Source organism: Lissotriton helveticus, chromosome 8 (genome assembly GCF_964261635.1).
Source record: "Lissotriton helveticus chromosome 8, aLisHel1.1, whole genome shotgun sequence".
In the NCBI taxonomy this organism is placed as follows: domain Eukaryota; kingdom Metazoa; phylum Chordata; class Amphibia; order Caudata; family Salamandridae; genus Lissotriton; species Lissotriton helveticus.
Window position 1 is genome coordinate 1,331,116,251 of NC_136069.1, and position 21,978 is coordinate 1,331,138,228.

The 21,978-nt window shown below is 47.7% G+C and overlaps 1 protein-coding gene across 2 annotated transcripts in view; it reads right to left on the reverse strand.

The window, feature by feature from the left end:
- The window catches only part of DIPK2B (divergent protein kinase domain 2B), a 262,885-nt gene that overhangs the window by 73,294 nt on the left and 167,613 nt on the right, over positions 1-21,978 (reverse strand). For both annotated transcript variants that reach the window (XM_078656189.1, XM_078656190.1), the window contains exon 3: positions 16,123-16,296. In XM_078656189.1, the coding sequence (XP_078512315.1) occupies positions 16,123-16,296 (174 nt within the window). The remainder of the gene's footprint in view (positions 1-16,122; positions 16,297-21,978) is intronic.

Genomic DNA, 21,978 nt, shown 5'->3' on the forward strand with positions numbered 1-21,978 from the left:
TCTGTGGCTTTACCCATGGTGACCCGGCCTGTGGCTATGGTGAAGGCTTCCACCACGTGCCTACTGGGGCTGCTGCTAATGTAGGGCTCTCGCCCGTCCACTCTACCACAATGAGCCGGGGCTCCACACCTCCCCAGTAACAGGGTCACCCCCACCTCCTGTGGGTCCTGCGCAGGCGATCCCTGCCGCTGAAGAGTCCAGTACGTTGCTCAAAAGGGCAGGCACCGCTCTTCTGAGTCTTAGGCCCAAACAGAGGAGTGAGAGCCAGTATCTTATGGAGACTCCAGAGCGTATGCGGCGCCAGTAAGGGGCGCAAAGTCGGTTCTCGGGGTGCAAAAATGCGCTCGCACAGCCGCGCTGTCCACACCTCACGGTAGTGTGTTCACAGAAAGAGCACTGGCCGCTGTCTCCCTCCGGCGCTCTGTCGTTATATAGCCGGTTAGTGGTGGGGCCCGCAATTACTTTCCACAGCAGCACTCCCCCGGGGGGGGGGAAGCCCCCGGCAGCTCCAGGACCCACCAGGCCCCCCCCAGGCATCCGTCGGTAGCAGCGACGTCGTCCGCAGGTCAGTGCTCCTCAGCGCTCGCAACTCGGCCACTCCAGTCACAAATGGCGGGCCTTGCACAGCCCCATCAGTGCAGCAGGTTGAGAGAGAGCAGGCTGAGGCCTGTCCAGGAACGCCCCACAAACCACGATGGTAACAGCTCGCTCCCCCGTGCCTATGTCTGCTCCCGAGTCCCGCAGCGCACCAGCCGCAGCACTAATAATGGAGGGGGGTAGTGGTTATTAGAAGAGTGCACTGGAGGACCGTTCGACGCTTGTTTGTAGGCACCAAGCCCACCGGTACAACCAAGTCCCTCCACCTCGCTCGTGATACCACGTTCCGAGCTGTCCCATAGCGGAGAAGGCGGCCTGTGGAGCGAGGGGCCAACCGTGTTCGGCAGCAGCGTCAAGAATGGCGATGGCCAGGGAGGCGCAACGTCAGGGCCGCCCCACTCGATGATCACAGCTCATGAGGTTCGCGCAGGCAAGCTATGGCTGTGTGGGGGCATAAGGTAGCCCCGGAAACTCGCCGCTCCCCCCGGTCCGCAACGGTCCCTCCGAGCTGAGGGCCTGTCCGGCGGGCTGCATGTCGGGTGACGCACGCCGAGGAGGGCGCCAGGCAAGGTCGCGGCTCAGCGGCCTAGCGCGCCGGGAGGATTGCCGGCTCTTACGTCTCACTCAGGCGGCCAGGGATCAGTGAATAACGCCGCCGACGGGCGACCACAGGGGCCAGATGATGCCGTCGGCGTCTTCAAGGCTCAGGAGTGGTAGGATAATTTGCGGATGTTTAGGATGACGGCGCGGAGCTCTCCCTTCAGGCGTCCGCCATCAACGCCGGCAAGCTCCGCCCCCCCCCCCCCCCCCATTGTTTCCTCTTTCTATGTGTAATGCCATTAATTATTGTTTTTTGGGCAGCAAGGTTTCCCTTCCTGCACAAAAACAATCATCCCTGCAGTAGAGGCAGCTTTGCAAAATGACGCAAGGGTGTCTGCGTTGGCGCATGGCAGCCAATTGTGTGCCAGTGCAGGGGAAGGCACAGGGATGTGTTATATTGATGTTAATACGACGCATCCCTATCCTTTGAAAATGACGCAACTCAGCACAGATAAATGGCTTGCGTCACCGCGCTGCGTAATTTTCTTGTAGATAAGGCTCTTAGGGCCAGATGTAGGTAGCCAAATACCGGTCGGTAACGGTCGATTTCGGCTGTTACCGACCGGTATTAGGCTTTTGAGATGTAGGTGGGTCATTATTTACAGAATCGGTATATTTACCGATTCGGTAAATTTACCACTTCGGTATTTTACCGAATCGGTAAACATACCGATTCTGTAAATCCATATGTAGCTGACACTCCTAAGAGTGCCACAGGCCCTTAAGAGTCTGTATTTTACCACCCAATCCTATTGGGTGGTAAAATACCGAATTCAGGTGTGCATGCACATCTGTGCATGCACACCTGTGCAATGTGACACACAGACATGCCCTTAGGGCATGTATGTGTGCCACATGTCACACAAGCCTGTACTTGGGGTGCTAGAGGGTGTCAAAGTGACACCCTCTGCACCCTGGCAGGAATCGGTATTTACTGATTCTGTAAATACCGAATCTGTATTTCCCATTGATTCCTATGGGCTTCAAGGCCCATAGGAATCAATAGGAAATACAGATTCGGTATTTACAGAATCGGTAAATACCGACTCTTACAGAATTGGTATTTTTTTCCCTACATCTGCCTCCTTCCTATTTACAGACTCTTAAATACCGATTCGGTATGAGTCGGTATTTAAGAGTCGGTAAATCGAAATTACCTACATCTGGCCCTTGGTGTGGGTTTTTAGTTTATTGTTTCTGTTAGACATTAGAAACAATTGTTAATACTTGTGGCAGAGACATATATTCCTTCTACCAATTTAACTCTGCCACTCACAAACCACCTGACTAGAAATGTGACATCTTAAATATCTTTTTCAGGCACTTAGTAAGACAGCACAAACTACAGAACACCTTAAACGATGCAACAGTGTTATTATTTCAATGCAAACACACAGACCACCTTTAAAACAAGCATTAGGGAAGCCAATATGTCAGGCCGTCTCAGAGCGATTAGCATTTCTTTGTGAAGTATTTTTCATTTTTTGCAAAATGGAGATACTTTGTGTTTTTTTTAAAGTTGTTTATTTTGGAAAGCACAACATATATATAGTTTATTTGAAATAGATTTATGTGAGAAATTGAGTTATTGGTTGGAGAGGGGGAGGGGGCAGATCCCTTTTAAATCAACCACCACAATCTCTTTCTGGGTGAAACATAAACAGTCACTAAATTAACATGTGCTTAACTCTCTGGTAGCTTGGCTCAAAGCAGTCAGGCTCAACTTAGACGCAATGTGTAGAGTATTTATGCAACACTTAAACAGTAATAAAGTGGAAAGACAACACAAGAAAAATTCCACTCCAATTAAAAAAAATTGTGTAAAATGTAATATATTATCCGACTTAAAAATCCAATATGGAGAACTGGATATATGTCATTTTAAAGATAGAGAAAAATAATGCCTAGAAGCACAAAGCGCCAACTGTGGTTATCTTGTCAAGCTGGACCGGAACAAAGTCACAAATTCAGGCTGACCACATGGAGTGAGGGCCCGATACAGGAATCAGGTTATGCCCTCTGTACTTTATGTCCTGGATGCTGGGCATTGCTCCATGCAGCAGCGGTTCTGAGGAGTGATGTGGGGTCCTCTGTCATATCGTCGCATCATGCTGCCTCCGTTGAACTGAGGAGCTGTATGGGCTGCAAGGCGAGGTCCACCTCGAGTTGCGACGTACTGCATTGGTTCTGAAGGGGAGCTGCGAGGGCTGCAACGTGAGATCCTGTGTCCAGTTTCATCATTCTGCGTTGTTTACGATGAGGAGCTGCATCGGTTCAGCTGGGGACCACAGCTGGGCTGGTAGAGCACTTTCATCCCCATTTGCAAGGGTCCAGGACTGGGGAGGTACCACAAGGGGACTCAAGCAGGCAGAGTCCCGGTGCAGGGTTCAAGGGTGTTGAAGCCCTTGGATTCACACTGGTGGTCCTGGGTTCAAAGTGCAGATCCAGTACTTGTTCCTCAGGCAGCAGGGCAGCAGAGTAGTCCTTCTTTTAGGCTGAGCAGCAGGGCAGCAGAGCAGCAGAACATCTATGCAGTACTTTTTGCAGTAGAACAGTAGGGCAGCAGAGCAGCGGGCAGTCCTTGCAGCAGAGCAGCCGGCCAGCAGAGCAGCCCTTCATCTGAGTCTTCCTCAGATCCAGAAGTGATCTAAAGAGTGAGTCTGAGGGTTCATTATTTATAGCTGATGCCCACTTTGAAGTAGGAGAGGCTTCTGGAGTATCCCCCTACAGAAGGTGCATGGAATTTCCTGCTTCCCTGCCCTGGTCCCTGTCTGTCTGGGGGCATAACAGGCTAGCGTGAAGTCCTTTGTGTGTGTGCTGAGCCAAATCCTTTGAAGTGCAAGTATGATAAGTGTGAGCTCCACCCCACAGCAAGTCAAAGATGACCCATGGTGCCAACACCCAGACCCTCTATCGTCATACTGTCTGGGAGGAATACACAAAGGCCAACTGCACCTAGTCATATAACTGAGAAACACAGTGCAGGCACCAAATGTTTAGGAGAAGAAAATTCCAACTTTCTAAAAGTAGCATTTTCATAATTGTGACTTAAAATCTGACTTTACCGCCATGGAGGATTCAAAATTACAATTCTTCAAACACCAAACCTGACTTTCCTACCTGCCTCCTATTAAAAGTTAACACTTATTAAATGTGCTAAGGTAAGCCAATGTTGTCCTATGGGAGTGGTAGTCCTCACAGTAGTAAAAAACAACTTTGTAAATTGTTCACTACCAAGACATGTAAAGTGTAAAAGTACATGTCCAACTTTTTAATTCCAATGCAATCTGCCTTATGGGCTGTCTAGGCTCTATCTTATTATTATTATTATTATTAGGCGTTCTTATATAGCGCTCGATTACCCGTAGGCATCTCGGCGCTTGCCTTGGGAACCCGTCCTGGTTTTTCCCTGAGAGATACCCGTACTGGGCATCCCCAAGGTGAAAGCCAGGCATCCCGCCGCAGGGGGGCCGTAGTGGAGATTAAGCAAGCTAATGCCCAGAGCTGCAGAGTGTGAACCTGTGACTCCAGTAGGCACCGAAACGAGAATTATCGAGTCCGTGGATATTTGGGCTCAAGACCCTGCCGCGTCGGGAATTGAACCCTGGTCCCGGGTCTGACCTCTGCTTCAGGGTCTGCCGCCTCTAACCAGTGAGCTACACTTCTCCACTTATGACTTATGACTTATATGTAATAAAAAAGAAGCCTTAGGGTTATTATAGGGTTATTTTGCCAAGTCAAATCAACAGCTTAAAACTGCTGGCGCGCTTTAATGGCAGGCCTGAGACCTGTTTTAAAGGGCTAATTAATTGGGTGACACAATAAATACTGCAGGCCCACCATTAGTATTTAATTTAAAGGCCCTGGTATATATGGTATCCCACTATACTAGGGACGTATAAGCAAATTAAATATGACAATTAGGTGTAAGCCAGTTTTACCATGTTCTAGGGAATGAGCACAAGCACGTTAGTACTGGCCAGCAGTGGTAAAGTGCACAGAGTCCTAACAACAACAAAAATGAATTCAGTAAAATAGGAAGGATGAAGGCAAAAGGTTTGGGGAAGACCTTCAGAGAGGTCCAAGTCCAACCCGACTCCCCTTCAGCCAAAAGCCAGGAGAGACCAATCAATACCTTGATGTGATTCCCTGCTTAGGAGAGAAAACATGGACAATTGCCCTCCACTGCAGAGGTCCTTGCCAGGTTTATGCCCTTCTGAACTTAGGGGCCGATTATGATGGCGGTTTTCCCGCATCCTCCGGGCCGGCGGAAGCCACCGCCGGCCCGGAGGATGCGGGAAAACCGCTGCGGACTGAAAAAGACCCCCCACCAGATTAGGATGGCTGGGGGATCGTTTTTCAGTCCGCAGCTTTTCCGCCGCGGTCGCCTTCCGACCGCGGCGGAATAGCTATAACATGGCTGGCGGTGTCTCTCAGACACCGCCAGCCATATTATGATGTCTGAATTTCAATGCGTTTACACGGCGACATGTCCGCCGTGCAAAGGCATACGGATTCTTGTTTGGGGGCCCGTTGCGGGTCCCCAGGGGTGAAGGGGGGTGGGGGGTGCACATAGGGGGTACCTATGGTACCCCCCCTGCATTTGCATGCACAGAGCAGCAGGCACCGCGCGGTGCCTGCCGCTTTGTGCATGCAAATGCACAAGTTTCGTTTTTAACATTGCGGCGGTTGCTGCTTCAAGCAGCACCTGCCGCAATGTTAAAAATACAGGATGTGACCGCCAGGATGGCAGTCACATCCTAATTTGCACGGAGGGACCGCCGCTGCCCCTGCGGACGGTCCCTCCTACTCTATGGTGGCGGACAGACTCAGGTCCGTCCGCCATCATAATCGGCCCCTTAGTTGGATCGTTCTATAAACACTATCCTGAGCCACTGGACTGAGCCATGGGGAACCCTTATCCTTATCTGTGGACCCCATCTGTGCAGCTCCTAACCATAACTTATTCACAGATGCATGCCAGTACGCAGACAGCACCACCAGGTCCAATAAAGGTATGTGGCCCATTCCGCCCCTTGGATTCCTAACCCAAGGAAAACTCTGCCCATAAGGAAAGCAACCAGCAGAGGCCACTGACAGCTGTCATTGTCAAGAGCCGGGTCCCAGGCCATCTACGTTTCTCTGACCGCTGAGGTTTGTCAGAGTGGGGGCCAACAGCACCCTCTTCCACTTTCCTTCCCACCGTTCTAGAAGTCTTAGCCTGGCACTGGTTCTCCAGCCCAGGGTCTGTATCCTGAGGCTAAATAGGAGTCGGGGAGAGCCTTTCCTCCCCTACCCCTCCATCTGGAGCCCTGTACCCTCCACCTGGGAGTGATACCCCCTGAAAACTGAGATTTCAGGGTACTTTGGGCGGCTGCCCCTACCAGCTCTACTGATACCGGAGACAACTCATTTCCCAGAATGCTGTCAATGGGCATCTGGGGGCTAACTATGCCCCTTCTCTGGGCTACCTCCACATCCCACTCCATGGATACTAGAGCCATGAGGCAAGTAAAGTCCTGTCCCTGGGCCTGAGTTACCCTAAACAGCTGTCCGGTGTACTGCTTTGGGGAATTTCAGACTTTCCACTACCATGGTCTGGCTGGCCCCAGTGTCCTTTAGAGCAGTGACAGGGATCCCATTCACTTCAACCTGGTGGAAGTGACAACTGCCACCCTCAGAGGTTACCAACTCACCCTCTGAGCCAACCCTCCTTGCCCGTGGGGACTACTTATCCCTAATGCCATATTGGCAAATTGAAATGGGTAGCACAATAAGTGTTGCAGGCCCAGTAGTAGCATTTACTTTACAGGACCTAGGTATATGGTGTACCACACTACAAGGGACTCATAAGTAAATCAAATATGCCAATCGGGTGCAAGCCAATTGTATTTTAGGAAGTGAGCACAAGTACTTTAGTACTGGTCAGCAGTGGTAAAGTGCACAGCATCCTCAAGCCAACAAAAGCACATTCAGAAAAATAGGAGGGGTGAAAGCAAACATTTTGGGTGTGACCCTTCAGAAAGGACCAAATCCAACAGTTTCTAATATTTGTCAAAACAAACAGATGTGTAAATGAATAAGTGAGCTAAAATGTATATTATGCAAAAAGCTAAAATGTGTGTGTCTGTTATTCTAATTTTATGTGTAAACATATAATCTTGTTAGTAAGTAAAAGGTTACAGTTGATATATGAAAGGTGTTTTTGTCTCATAGTCAGCTATTGTTATCTAAGTGTCTTTCTTTACTTCTCTGCCAAAGCTACTGCAGATTAACCTCTTTGCCGTGGGGCTAATTCCCCCGCGGTGCGGGGGGGAAGGGGGACCGCGTGCGGCGCTACGGTGCTCGTCATGCTGCGCGGTGGCACTGTGCTCATGACGAGCTGAGCTAGTCATGACCACCCTGTTTCTTAGAATGCTCAGCACAGCAGGGGAATTATCCCCGCGTGGGAGAGCAGCGGCGGTCATGACGAGCTCAGCTCGTCATGAGCACAGTGCCACTGTGCCTCATGACAAGCTGAGCTCGTCATGAGCACCAAAGGTGCTAAGCAATGTCAAAACAATGACATGGTTGGTTTAAAAACAGGCATAGGTCAATCAGATGCATTGCAAGGGGATGCAGAAGGTGGAAATGAGAACATACAACATCTAAAAACAGCAACGCAAACACAGCAAAAAAATACTAATTAACGTAGGGCTAAAGTAGTAACTTTACAAATGCAGCGTATGGACACTGCACACGTAAAAATAAATACTGTAAGGGAAGCTATTATGTACTCGTCTACCTTCTTGTCACCGTCCTCACTGAGTGTGCCTAATTCCCATACAACTCAATATAACTACCACCTTCCTTCTGACATAAAATCCAACATACTCAACAACATAGACGGTACACAGCCTACATTAATTTGTTTAGCTCACTCTACCCTTTTATGGCTTATATTATCCCTCCAAGCACAAGACCTGCAATTCATTGGATCGCATTTCAGAAGAGAGGTATGCCAAGTACTACTACAGTAGACAAAGATCTGCGCCTTTCATCGCTCATGGTACAGATCATGCACTCAGTGGAAGTGTCAGCACATCCAAGGTTTTGTCTCCGGGCCATGGACAGCAAAAACAGCTCTGATACAATAAGTGGGCATTTATCTGAGATCTCTAATGAAACATTTGATGGTCCATTGGTCTCCAATGAGGGAAGACTTTGGATGTCTGATTCCTGTATTAAACAGTATCAAATAAGAACTATGGGCCATATTATCAAGAACGGCATTAAATTATCGCCGCTTTAGCGGCAGGAAACTGCCGCTAAAACGGCGATAATGGGCTTGATAATATGCCCGTGTAAATTCCCATAGAAGGCCAGGTTCTGGTGTGAACCTGGGCTTCTATGGGAATTCACAAGGGCTTATTATCAAGGCCATTATTGCCACTTTAGCAGAAGTTTTCTGCCGCTAAAGCGGCGATAATTTTAACGCCGTTCTTGATAATATGCCCCTGAGTTGGTGGTTCGACAGAAAACATTCAGGCCCAGGTTTACTAAGGTTTTGTGTCGGATTTGCTTCACTTTTATGGCCCTGAAACAAAATCCTTCTTGGCATTTTCTGTGTCACGCTAAGTCACTTTGAGGTGCCTTTTTATTACTTTGCATTGGGGATGCTTTCCATGGGTGGAACATGGGCATTCCCATGGATCCATCCATGCATTTTGATGCATTCCCCAGATTTACAAAGGTTTGTAAACTTTGGGTTGTGCCAAAAAGCTAAGCCTCCCTGAAGCAGATGTAACAAGCAGAAATATCTTTATTTCTCCACCTGGTGTCCTCTTTGTATGTGTAGGAAAGAGCCCCCTTGTGCATTGTTACCCCCCATTTTTTGCCTGACATCTGATGCAACCTGACTTGATGTGCCCTGGGTCCCTGACAATTAGGTTCCTATGGCCTGTGTTCTTTCCCGAGACTGTACCTTTGTACCCACAATTGGCACAGCTCTGGCCACAGTAAGCCCCTTGTAAAAGGTACCATGGGTACCAAGGGCACTGTTACCAGGGAAGCCCTCTACGGACTGCGGCACTTATTGTGCCACCCTTAGAGGCCCTGTACCTTGACACGCATTCACTGCCATAGCAGACTGTGTGTTTTGATGTGGAGAAAAGTGAATAGTCAACATAGCACACATCCCTGTGTGCTATGCCTGCAACCCACTGCCTGAGGCCTAGGTAAGTCACCCCTCTAACAGGGTGCACTAGCCCTCAGATGAGGGTACAGTGGCATGAGCCTTGTACCCTTGCAGTGTCAACGTCAATTCTTAGACATTGTAAGTGTAGTAAAGCCAAAAGGAGTATATGGTCTGGGAGTTAGTCTTTACGATCTCCACAGCTCCCTAATGGCTTTACTAAAAACTGGTAAGTTTGGTAGGAAACTTCTCAGCACGTTAAACCTACACTTATGCCAGTGTGAATTAATGTAAAATGCACTCAGAGATCCCCCCTGAAAATCAATCAGTCCTCATCTGGTTCCTGAATGGCTGCCCACCATTTGCCACCACCAGACACATTCCTGGACCCTGGGTAGAGAGCATCTGCTCTCTGGGTCCAGAAACAAAGCCCATCCTGGGCAGAGGTGTCATGCCTCCTCCCCCAGGATGGACTGGGTCCATGAAGGGGAAGCTTCAAAGGTGTGCCACCTTTGGAAGCTGTCCCTGCCTTTTGCTGCCCCCAGCAACTGGCTCCCACCGGTTCTGTACCCCACTTTGGGAGGGAGAATCTGCGGGAAACCTTTGCCAACTCCACCCCTCAGATGGGGAGGCGAGGTTAAGCCCACATCTCAGTCCCCTCCATCTTGAAGATGAGGGTACTCAGCCAATTAGGGAGAGGCTTGTGCCCCCTCCCACTTGAGGGTAGCATAATAGGGGGTATACCCACTCCAAGAAAAGGACCCATTGGTCCAGACCTGCACACCCCTTTAAATGCCCCTAAATGTAATATTTCGGGGTACCCCTGAACCTTTCCTCCTCAGATTCGAGGAAGAAAGAAGAAGGACCGAAGAGCCATGCTGACCCAGGAAGAGGAGGACACCAACTGTTTTGGCCCCAGCCCTATCTGCCTGTCCCGTCTACGACCTGCCTACAGCAAGAACCCGGGCAAGTCCAGGAGCCAGCAACCCCCAGAACGCGGAGAACCTCCACACACTCAACTAACCAATTCTGTCTCCCGTCGTGAGCACCTGATTTGCTCAACCCAAGACTCACAAACAGAATCTGGATCCAGGCTAAGGGTTTAACAGACGAAACCTACAGGACCTTAATTGGTTGGTAAGGGTATAACGTGATATTTGTGGGGTATTTCTAGAGCGCGGCGTTCGCTCCGGAGAGAGCATCTTGGCGCTGAATGATCCTGAAAAAAAACCAGTCCAAGAGGAATTAGATGGAGGCTTTGGAGTAATCGTCAGGGAGAGTAAAAATCCAGGTCTTAAGAAGCTTTCTGAACGGTTTTTCCTGGGTCAGTTGTCTCAGGGTTTTAGGCAGTTTATTCCAAGCTTTCGTGGCCAGGAAACTGAGGGTTTTACCACCCTTTGTTTTCAAGTTGTATTTAGAGGGGAGGATGAAATTGTCATGGGTTGAGCGAAGGTGTCGACTGGGGGTATAGTGGGGAAAACGCCTGGTGAGGTATGTAGGGCCAGTTTTGTTGTATGCACGAAAGGCAATGATCAGAATTTTGAAGAGGATTCTTTTGTGAAGGGGTAGCCAGTGGAGGGATTGAAGCGCTGCAGTGATGGAGGATCTGCGGGGTAGTCCAAGGACTAAACGCGCGGCTGTATGTAGTACGCTTTGCAGTTTCAAAATTGTGCTCTTTTTGGCCCCTGCGAGCAGGCCGTTGCAATAATCCAGGCGTGAGATTATGAGTGCCACTGTCACCGTTTTTCTGGCGTCAATGGGGAGAAAATCGAAGAACTTTCTGAGAGATTTGATCGTTCCGAAGCATTTACCTGCGACGGTGCTGGCATGCTGATCAAAGGAGAGGTCGGAGTCAAAGATTACGCCGAGATTCCTGGCGGATGACACTGTCTGAGGGGGAGCAACAGAATTGTCCGGCCACCAGAGTGCTGGACAAAAGGAGGTGTTTTTTCCGATCGGGAGGATCTCCGTTTTACTCGAGTTACACTTCAAGTGATTGTTGTCCATCCAACGGAAGACTTCGGTCAAGCAGTGTTTAAGATTGAGTTCTGCTTTAGTGGATTGATCCTCTAGTGGCACAATGAGTTGTGTATCATCGGCATACGAGGTGACAGGTATGCCGAATGATTCAATCAGGGTCAGGAGGGGAATGAGGTAAATGTTGAAAAGGAGAGGGCTCAGGATGGATCCCTGCGGGACACCTGAGGAGACCAGCTTATCTTTGGAGTGGAAAGGGCCCAGAGCGACGGTTTGAGATCGGTCAGAGAGGAAAGACTTTATCCAGGATAGGGCGGAATCAGAGATGCCAATGTCCATAAGTCTATTGATGAGGATGGAGTGGGAGATGGTATCAAACGCCGCCGTTAGGTCGAGAAGGATGAGAATGGAGTTTTTCCTCTGATCTTGTAGGGTTTTTATGGTGTCAGACAGTTCGATTAGTGCGGTTTCGGTCGAATGTTTGGGCCGAAAGCCCGATTGTTGGGGATGGAGAATGTTGTTATTATCCAGGAAGCGTTTTAGCTCACTAAGAACTAGTTGTTCCGTTATCTTCCCCAAAGCCGGGAGCAGCGATATAGGGCGAAGGTTCGTGAGGTCTGTCGGGGGTTTATTAGCCTTTTTCATGAGGGGTTTGACAATTCCCTTTTTCCAACGGCTGGGTACTAAGCCTGAGCAGAGCGATGAATTGATTAGATTGTTGATGGTCGGGTTAACCACGTCAATTAGTTGGTGAAGTATTTTAGGGGGACAAGGATCAGACGGGGAGCCCGATTTACAAGCCAGGATTGCTTTTCTAGTCTGCTCTAAAGTGACCGGTGAGAAGCTACTGAGAAAGCAACCTTGAGGATCCGGAGGAGGGGGCCCAGGAGGAGTAGCTGGAGGGGGGAAGTTGATTTGAATAGAGGCAATTTTGTCCTCGAAGTAGTCAGAAATTTGGTCGCAGAATATCTGAGAAGGGGGAATTTCAGGCAGAAGTGCTTTGGGCTGCGTGAACGATTTTACTATCGCGAACAGCGCCTTTTGTTTTTGGCCAGAGTTTTTGATGGCGTTAACGTAGTAGTTTTTTTTGGCCAATTTAATTTCAGAAAGATAGTTTTTCCTTATGGTGATATAGGTGATACGATTTGCCACCTCGTATGTCTTTCGCCATTTACGTTCTGCCTTTTTGCATAGCAAATGAGCATTGGCTAGTTCAGGTGTGAACCAAGGGGCATTGGTTTTTGGTTTTTCCCCGGGAGGTACGGGAACGTGGGGGCGGGATTCTGGAATTCATTTCTTGTATGATCCAGTTGTGAAAAAGATCGGCGTCGGTGTCGACGTTACCGGATAAGGTAGGGGTTTGGGTTTGCATTATGGGGTTAAGAATGATGTTATCTTGGACCTTTTTCCAGTTGATGTGATTGTTGAGGTGAGGAGTAGCTTTGTTGCAGATAAGCGGATTTACGCTCGGAATGCGAAATGGGATTAGGGAGTGGTCAGACCAGATCTGAGGCAAAGGGGGCAGTGTAATTAGTGAGGGAGAGTTTGTACAGACTCCATCAAGGGTGTGACCCAGGGAGTGAGTGGGTAAAGTGACAAGTTGCTTAAAATTGAACATGTCTAGGGTTTGAATGAAGTTAGTAGATTGTGCATCTGTTGTAGATTCAAGATGTAGATTAAAATCCCCTAGGAGGGTGAAGAATGGGTATCTGAGTGAGAATAGTCCTAAGGAATCACACAGGGAGTCGAGGAACTCGGAGGCTTTGCCGGGTGGGCGGTAGATAAGTCCGCCTGAGAAGGAGGTGTTTTCGTTCAGTTTAATAGAGAAGCCTAGTCCTTCTGTCTTTTTTAAGAGCTCTAGACTGAAGGTATGACAAGGAAGGGTGTCTTTAAGTATGATTGCGACACCTCCACCTCGGCCCTTAACTCTGTCTTGCCTGTAGAGTGAATAGCCCTGGGGTAGGGCGACAGCAATGTCAGGGTTACTGTCTGCCGTTAGCCATGTCTCAGTTATCATGAGGCAGTCGAGATCGGACTCCAAGATGAGGTCATGTATATCTTGGTTGTGCTTGCACATGGATCGTGCATTAATCAGACCACCTTTGAAGAAGGAATGAGAAGCCTGAAGGGGAGGTAGGTCGGCCGGTGAAGGGGCTGAGTGGTGGCCAGTGGTCCAATGGCAGAGCTTGCAACTAACTGGGCCTACCAACGCGGCTGGGTCAAGTATAGATGGACAATGCTTAGTGACCTGCAGTTGAAGGAGGTCGCTGGGCGGGTAGGAAATGTGGGAGCAAGAAAGGGCAGAATTTCCTGCGCCTGTCGCGGTCTTGTCGCGGACGGGCGCAGACGGGCTCGCCTTAGGCGCGCCTTTGGCGCGCAAATGGCGCGCCCGCAGCGCTCGTCCGCTGCGCTTGCGTGGAAGGCACATTTGTAGTGGGAGTGGGCGTGGCCTGTCAGGGGTCGTGGCCTCGCGTCAAACGCGATGGCGGCCGTGAAGGAACGCTATCACTCAACATCGCTAGTGTCCGCTGCTAGTGATGTGCCTGCTTGGCGATTTTAGAAGAAATGAGCTCTGGTGCAGGTGAAGGTTTTAAAAATGCATCAGACACAGAAAATACAATTTTTATGGGTATAACGTGGTGAGGTAGTATGACCATACTATATAATACACCCCGTTTCCTCAAAATATACTCATGTGCATAGGCAAAGCACCTCGACTCAGCATGATGATACTTCAAATACTTAATGACTGTCTGAAAACAACAAGCATTGCCAAAGCCTACAAGACTCTCCCGTGAAAGCTATTTGCTTTGGTAATGCTAAGTTTCTCCCCATGGCTGCTGTGCATGGACATTTAGGCACGACAGCCATCTTGAAATAATTTCACTGAAAGCAATAGAAAAAGCTGCTTCAAGGTGGCCAATGTGCATGCGCAGCAGCGATTATGGAACAGTATTTTTTTTATATGCTTTGAGCAAAAAGTATTCCACGATGCCTATCTTAAATATATTTGCTATATACAAAAAATGAATTCAAGCTGTCTGCTGTATCTGCGCATGCATACTCATAGACCATCTTGGAATGATTTATCTATTTTTGAAAATCGTTCAAAGATGGCCTTCTTGCATGCACATTGCTGTGGGTGGCCATCCTGAAATAATTGTTTTAGTGTGTCATTATAATTTACTATTCCAAGATGGCAAGAAAATCCATCAAAAAAGAAGCCAGTAACTGAAATTGAATTTGAAAGTCATCCAATCAAGGGTGAGTGGATGATCCAAGGGCCACTCTATGTATTGCACTGTAAACAATAGGTTTTCGACAACCGACAGCTATCTGTAGGCAAGAACTCAAAAGGAAACAAAGGTTACTCTAAGAAGGACAAGGGTCTAAGAGGGCTGTCTCATGATCACACTGAAACTTTGCTTTGTTGTAGACTGTTCCAACTTTTGACTGCCACTTAAACAATGGGAAAAGGAAGCTGACCAAAGCCCCCTCGTTTTGAAATAGTATTTTGGCATGTGGCTATACATTTGATTCGTCTATTCACATTATGTTTTGCAGTTTTTCATGGTATTTAAATAATCTCTACGTAGATCCCTATTTATTGAGTGATCTGTCTGCAGTATGCCAACATGTTTGAAATTCTGCTCCAGTGTTTCCTCCCTTTCTCTGCTAAAAGATTATTTTGGGGAAGATGTAGTAAATAAGGCATATTGCCCAGTGGATTCACAGAGGATCTGTTCAGCACAGGTTGCACAGGGTAGGAGTTGGCCAAAGTGTCTTAGTGTAAGGAGCTGGATCAGCTTATCTCATAAAAACTGATGAGAAAGGTTAAGGCTGGAAGACTCCCCATACATGCCTGCCCTTCAGGGCAGGAGGGCATTTATGCATGAGTAGGCCTTAGTCCATGGAAAACAGATATCATACAAACCTCGCTGTGATACTAGGCTTGTGGGCTCCTGCTGGTTAGTTGCCCGAAGTATAGCTCCTAACTTAAAATGACAGATTCGATAAAAATGCTCTTGCCCAACCACCTATTCTTCCATTCCATATATTATATGTGGCAGACACCATTTGACTTTTCTCCATCAATTAGCAGGGCTCTTCGATCACACCCATGTTTCTTCCAAATCCAGTACTGATCCAATTTCCATATTACTAATGACTGTCTTAATGTGCTCTGGAAATACTATCTTAATGCTGCCCTTCAATTATTATTTTACATCATATTTACCTTCATTTCATTTTGCCCAAAAGCTTTAACATGTGATACTATTTTTTCTTGTTGCTTGGTTACTCACATTTCTGTTTCTGCCCCACCTTCATTACTATTCACACCATCCAGAATAAATCACTGTAGTTGAATCAGTTCTTAAACCAGCAGCCCATGCTGGCAAGCAGAAGTACCACCTCTCAGCCCATCAATTCTCCTTAAAATTGAGTGGCTTTCATAAGATAACAATGCAGTGATATATTGTAGTATCTTCTTATATTTAGAGTGGGCAATGACGTTGCGAGACAACACCTAAGGGCTCAGATGTGACTCATGTCTATTTGTCACAGCCTTCCGTCTATATTATATTACATTAATATTATGATACAATAATGTATTAATCATGCACATTGCCTTTTTAGAGTAGAGACATCATGTTGAAAGAAAGAAATTAATTTATTTCAGATCATTATTGAGATCACACATAGCCCAAACTCAATGTTGTCAAATATCCACCACAGTAGTTTTAAGTGACTGTTTCCTATGACTAAAAAAGTACCTGTAAGACAATAGGATGTGCATTGATAGACAAAGTGTACAGGAGGCGCATTTTGTCCCGGTCTGTGAAGTGATCCATGAAAACACTACCGGCATCACGCACTTCTGCATAGCGTCGGACAATGCGGTCCAGGAGCCTCTGCGATGGACAGCGTAGTACTGGACTGGCCAACCCCTACAAACACAGGAAAAGAGAGGTTTTTGAAGAACTTCATGCAGTTTCAATACAATATGGAGAAGAGCACATAAAAGCCATTCCATTAATGGAAGATTGGTTACTAAATGAATAACTGACAATATACAGCTCCAGAAACTGCATCTAGATGTATGAATACAGTATGTTTTTTTTGTTGATTGATTAAAATCACACAATACACAATAGCATATCAAATTACAAAAAGAATTAAAACAAACAGTAGAGGTGAAATTTAGGGCCCAATCCACAAAGGCAAATCTATGTGCTGAGATCTTTGCTCACATAGGGACCCATTAGGATGGCGGGCAGATCGCCCCCGCCAGGCCGGTGGTAGCCACCGCCGGCCTGGCGGGGACGATCCGCCCGCCATCCGTGCCGGAATGACCCCCCGCCATATTACCATGGCTGGGGGGTCCGCTGCGGACGGAAAGATCGTCCACCGCTTTTCCGCCCAGGTCGCAAAAGGGTCCTATATGGTGGCGGTGTCTATCAGACACCGCCAGCCGTATTACAATGGGCACTTTCCATTGCCGCCACGGAAAGGCATGCAGAGTCTACCTGCGGGGGCCCGTTGCGGGCCCCCTGGGACTCCGGGGGGTGATGGGTGCACATGGGGGGTACCTAGGGTACCCCCCCTGCATTTCAAAGAACAATGTGGCAGGCAGCCTGTCACGTTGTGCTTTGAAATGCACAACATGTATTTTTACCATTGCGGCAGGCGGTGCTGAACCGCAATGTTAAAAATACAGGATGCGCCCGCCACTGTGGTGGGCGCATCCTAATTTCCCCCACGGGACCCCCGCACTTATGGCGGGCGGTCCCTTGTACCGTGAGGATGGCGGGCGGGCGGGCAAAGTCTGCTCGCCATCCTAATGTGGGCCACAGTGTTCCTCCTAGGACTGGGTTGAGATCTCTGTCTGGATGGCATACACTAATTTTAGCTGGAAACAGAGATCCAGTAGTGGGATTTATAAGTCTCCACTGCCCTACTCACGAGGAAGAACATTCTTAAGACAGATAGTATGACCAAGCAAACCTACTAGTAATTTTACAATCAAAGTTTTTGATTTGTGATTATGAGGGAAATTTCTGCATCGGAGCGGTGGAAAAGTAAACAAAGGCAGCATTCATCTGACCTTGATCACACAAACATATGACTCACAAACATTTCTGAGGTTCTGAGTTGCTGGGGCAGCTCTCCCATATTTATCCAGGCTTCTGGGAGGACAAGCAGGGGGGCAGCACTGACCAAAGTGTTGGCTAGTATTGTCCCAGAAAGCACTGTTCTTTAAAATCCAAAATGGAGAGAATCTCTCCTGGAGCTTAAGGTCTGGCTAAATCAACCTACTGGCGTGGCTAACTTTCCCTAACACTACGCTTCCAGCCTGTCTGATAATTCAATTACTGGGGCTCCCATCTGGCTGGGGGTGCAGGAAGTGGGGGTGGGTCTGTCTGTGCTCTTAAGTCTGTCTCCCTCTTTGAAGACGAGTTTGGCTACCCAGCCCACTTCCTTGCTTTTGCTTTGCCACTGCAGATCTCCTCCTACCAGATTTCTCTTAGTTTCCTTTCTGGCCACTTCACACCTCATCAGAGCAGCTTGGCTCAGCCGCTTAAAGGCTGGCCAGTGAGGAGAGGCCACTCCAGAGCTGGATTTATGCATATCAGAAAAGCATGTTCTTGTCTGTCATAGTTATAATAAATCAAACCTTGGCAAGCTATTGGATATCTTGAGAAAGTTGCCACTGTGTTGCACAAGTTTTAGAGTGGCCATTTACTTTAGCTGGTCTCGAGTCAGTCTTTTTCCCTCCTCATGAGAATTGTGAATGACTCCCAGGACAATACACACTAGCGGACTCCCATTAGAAGAGTGTTACCTATACCTGTCTGCAAGCCAAAGAGGGTGTGAGCCTAGAAGGCGAGCTTCAAACGGGAAGCCGTCTTTGAAGGGCAAAGGGTGGACACACATGGAACGGGCTGCTCTTTGGTTCTGATAGACAGGTTGACGTTGGGGACAGTTGCCAAACCAGTTTTCTGGTGGGAATGTAGCCCTCTGGCAGCCCCAACTCTAGGGTGGACTGCCAAGCTCCACACACAGAGAGACGGGTTTTGCCTTCTTTGGAGTGGGCAGAATATTGCACTCTGGTAAAGCCAGATGTCACATTTTGCAGGAAGTCGTCATCAGCCAGGAGAGAACCTGTTAGCCCATTTGTCACAGCATCCCTAGAGGACAAGTTGTGGGCATAAAAGTGGCATCCCTTCATCCAGACCTCAGAACATGTCTGCACTGGAAAGAGGACCAAAAAAGGACTTCCCTGCTGTTCCCTGGTCCTGGCAAATACAGTCTGCACCAAAGACTGGACTACACCTGCTGATCCCTGGGCTAGAAAAGAGAGTACTATGCCTGTGGTGCCCTGCTTAATAAAAGTTGTCCCAGAGCCCCAGAAAGAAGAGATGAAATCCAAGATTCAGTTGGCTGAGTAGTTCAAGGGCCCCAAAAGCTGAAGAAGCCTGCCTTGGCGAGTTGGTAGCCGCAGTTACTTAATTGCTAATGACTGCTAAAGTGTAGCCTGGGAGATCGAGTCTTGATGCTCAAAAGTTGCACCTGAGTTTGCTGGACCCTGTAGAGTTGTCAGAATGTAGTTTGGTCATTCATGATGAGCACTAGCCTCAGTTAAAGGGAACCACTGGTTTCACTGTTATCGTGCACCAGTAGAACATTGGCAACTGGTTTTTGCCTGGACTTCACCTGGACTTCATGGGACAATGACTTCTGCAGCCAAATTTACCCCACAGTGTTTGTGGACCGAGTAGTGACCACATGAAGACCACCGTCAACCAGATTAGCACCCACAGCATCCTCCAGCATCTCCAGCATCCTGGATCCCACTCCATTTATGTTTATGGCAGGTTGCCCATTGAGCCGGGAACTGGACTGGAGACTGCATTGACTGAAAGGTCACTGTCCTGCCAAGTCCGAACACACCTTTACAAATGATTTTCAAAGTTTTCAAAGTAACTGCTGACTGATATAGTTGCCAATGCTTGTTTGTAATTTTAGTGAAAAGCAGTGATTTATGATTTCCTTAACAATGTATATCTCTGGAACCCTTAGGTGTATTTTGCTCATTTTGGTGTCTAAAAATGTATAAAAATACTTTCGAATTTTATAAATTTGTGTCGAATTCCTTTGTGTTGTGTGTCTTTCTAATTCAATTGTTTTGGTACTTCTAAATGCTTTGCACTTGTTCCTTTGTTAAAGCCTGACTGCTTAAAGCCACAGCTACCTAGGGTTGAGCTACACTTTTACAAATAAGCCTGACTGTACCCAAGACAGATTTGCGACTTTATGACCTGGTGAGTTTGCCAACCACGCACACAAGGCACTCTACGAAATCGGACCAGAATGCCTCAACTCACGACTGTCCTTCTACACCCCACCCCGCCAACTACGATCCTCCAGCCAAGCCCTCGCCACTGTACCTCGCATCAACAAGAACACCAAGGGAGGTCGATCCTTCTCATACCTGGCGGCTAAAACATGGAACTCACTTCCCACTCACCTTCGCCTTACCCAGAACCACCTAGCATTCAGAAAACAACTTAAAACGTGGATATTCGACAAGTAATCCTCCTCCCCTCCCTAAGCGCCTTGAGACCCTCTGGGTATGTAGTGCGCTATACAAATTTTATGACTTGACTTGACTTGTATAATAAGATTTATTTCTCCCAATATTATGTACCATCTAGAAAGAATTGACATTTATAGTTTTGGGAAGAAATGGGTCAGTCTCAAAGTTTAGTTTCATTGATGTAACTTTATAGAGCTCTGATTGTTCTATTATGAATTTCTGTTGAAGGTGGTGAAGGAGTATGTATGAATCCTGGAGCGTTAGTCATTTAGTTGTAATAGCCCTGTAAGAAATTGGGTTATTAGTTGAGAGGCATGAAAGCCCACTCAAATAATAAGCATAATACTTTTGTGTTTGAACCACAAAAAGTCGCTAAAGTAATCCAAGCCATTTTAATGCCACACCAAGGGTCCAGGACCTCGAGGGCACCACTTGTGAGCTAGGCCTCATTCCAGCAGGGACCAGCAGGAACATGTGGGTAAGTTCCAAGGTCTGTGGAGCTTGTTATGTCCCTGTAGCTCACACAGGAAGCCATCCAGCTAGCCATTGGATTTGCTCTGGTGTTCCTTGGTTCCAGAAGGAGGCCCAGTCTTCCTTCCTCAGGCGCAGCAGGACAGCAGACTGCAGTGCAGTCCTTCCAGCACAAGGGCAGCAGGGCAGTCCTTCCAGCAGAAGGTTAGCAGAACAGTCTTTCTTCTGAGTCTTCAACAAGTCTATAAGTGGTCTGAAGAGTGGTACTGGGAGTCCAATATGTATACCTTAGGGGTGACTAATAGGAATTTAATTGGAAGGTTTAGGCCTGGCAAACGGTTGATTTTGCCAGGTCGAAATGGTAAGTTAAAATAGTACTGTAGGATGCAGTGGCAGGCCATGAGACATGTTTTAAAGCGCTACTTTAGTGAGTGGCAAAATGAGTCCTGCATGCTAACTAGTAGCATTTAATTTACAGGCCACTGAAAGCCCATCAATCCTGGGAATCTCCTGAACAACAAAAAAATCTTGCATAAAGCCTGAAATTCTAAGACAACTAATAGTGATCATATTGGGAGAAGGCAAGAACCCACTTGACACTTGGGCTTTCCTTTTTGTGATCTGTATTAACTGCTCTGCTTTTCTATTGTAAATGGAGAGAAGATTTTTTAACAGACAAAGTTCTCGAGCCGCACATTTGCCGTTATGATATGTGATAAATATAGGGGTATATTTACTTGTAAAGTGGTGAAGCGTGTCATTAAGCCAAGAAGGCTAATGACACACTTCGTCATTTTAGAAACGCAGGTCTGCACCATATTTACAAGTATTTTTTTTTTAAACTTGTTTTTATTGGAATTTCGTTATTTAAACATTACAAATCATGTATCCAGACATATAAGCAATGAAAGATACTGCATTTATATAAGTCCATTATGACATCGGTGACATGTGGAACGGATCTGTAGGCTGTATGCAACTGTAGTACTTGAAACTGGGGCATAAACTGGGGAGAGGAGCATGTAAGTACAGAGTGCGGGTATAGGAGATATGACACGGGTCTGGGTGGTGTGCGTCTCGCTGGGTTGTGCAGCAGCACACCAGTGCCGCGTGGGGAGGGGCTACATTGGAATATTGGCGGGGTTCAATTGTCTAGTATGACAGGATGTGGGGTGCATCTGTCAGCAACACGAGTGTGCCTTCAGGGGGGGCTCAAGGTCTGTAGTTGTGTCTGCGTTGGTGGGTGGGGGGTAGTGGGGTTGGACGGGCCGGCATCCAGCTCCTCACCACGTGTTGATTGTTTAAAGCAGTGTAACAGTATGGCCCACTCCATGGAAATGGGGTGTTTACAGATTCCCTTGACCTCTTCTTTGCGCAGTGCGTCCTCCTCCGCAGCCGCCCACTTATATACCGCTCCTACCCATACCGCTAAAGAGGGGCCCGTGGGGGATCGCCAGTGCATGGCTATACTCCTTTTTGCTAGTAATAGTGCTAGTGAGATTAAACGCTTGTGTTCTTTAAGGTGTTTCTGTATCCTGAATATGCCCAGCGCGCTAGCTTC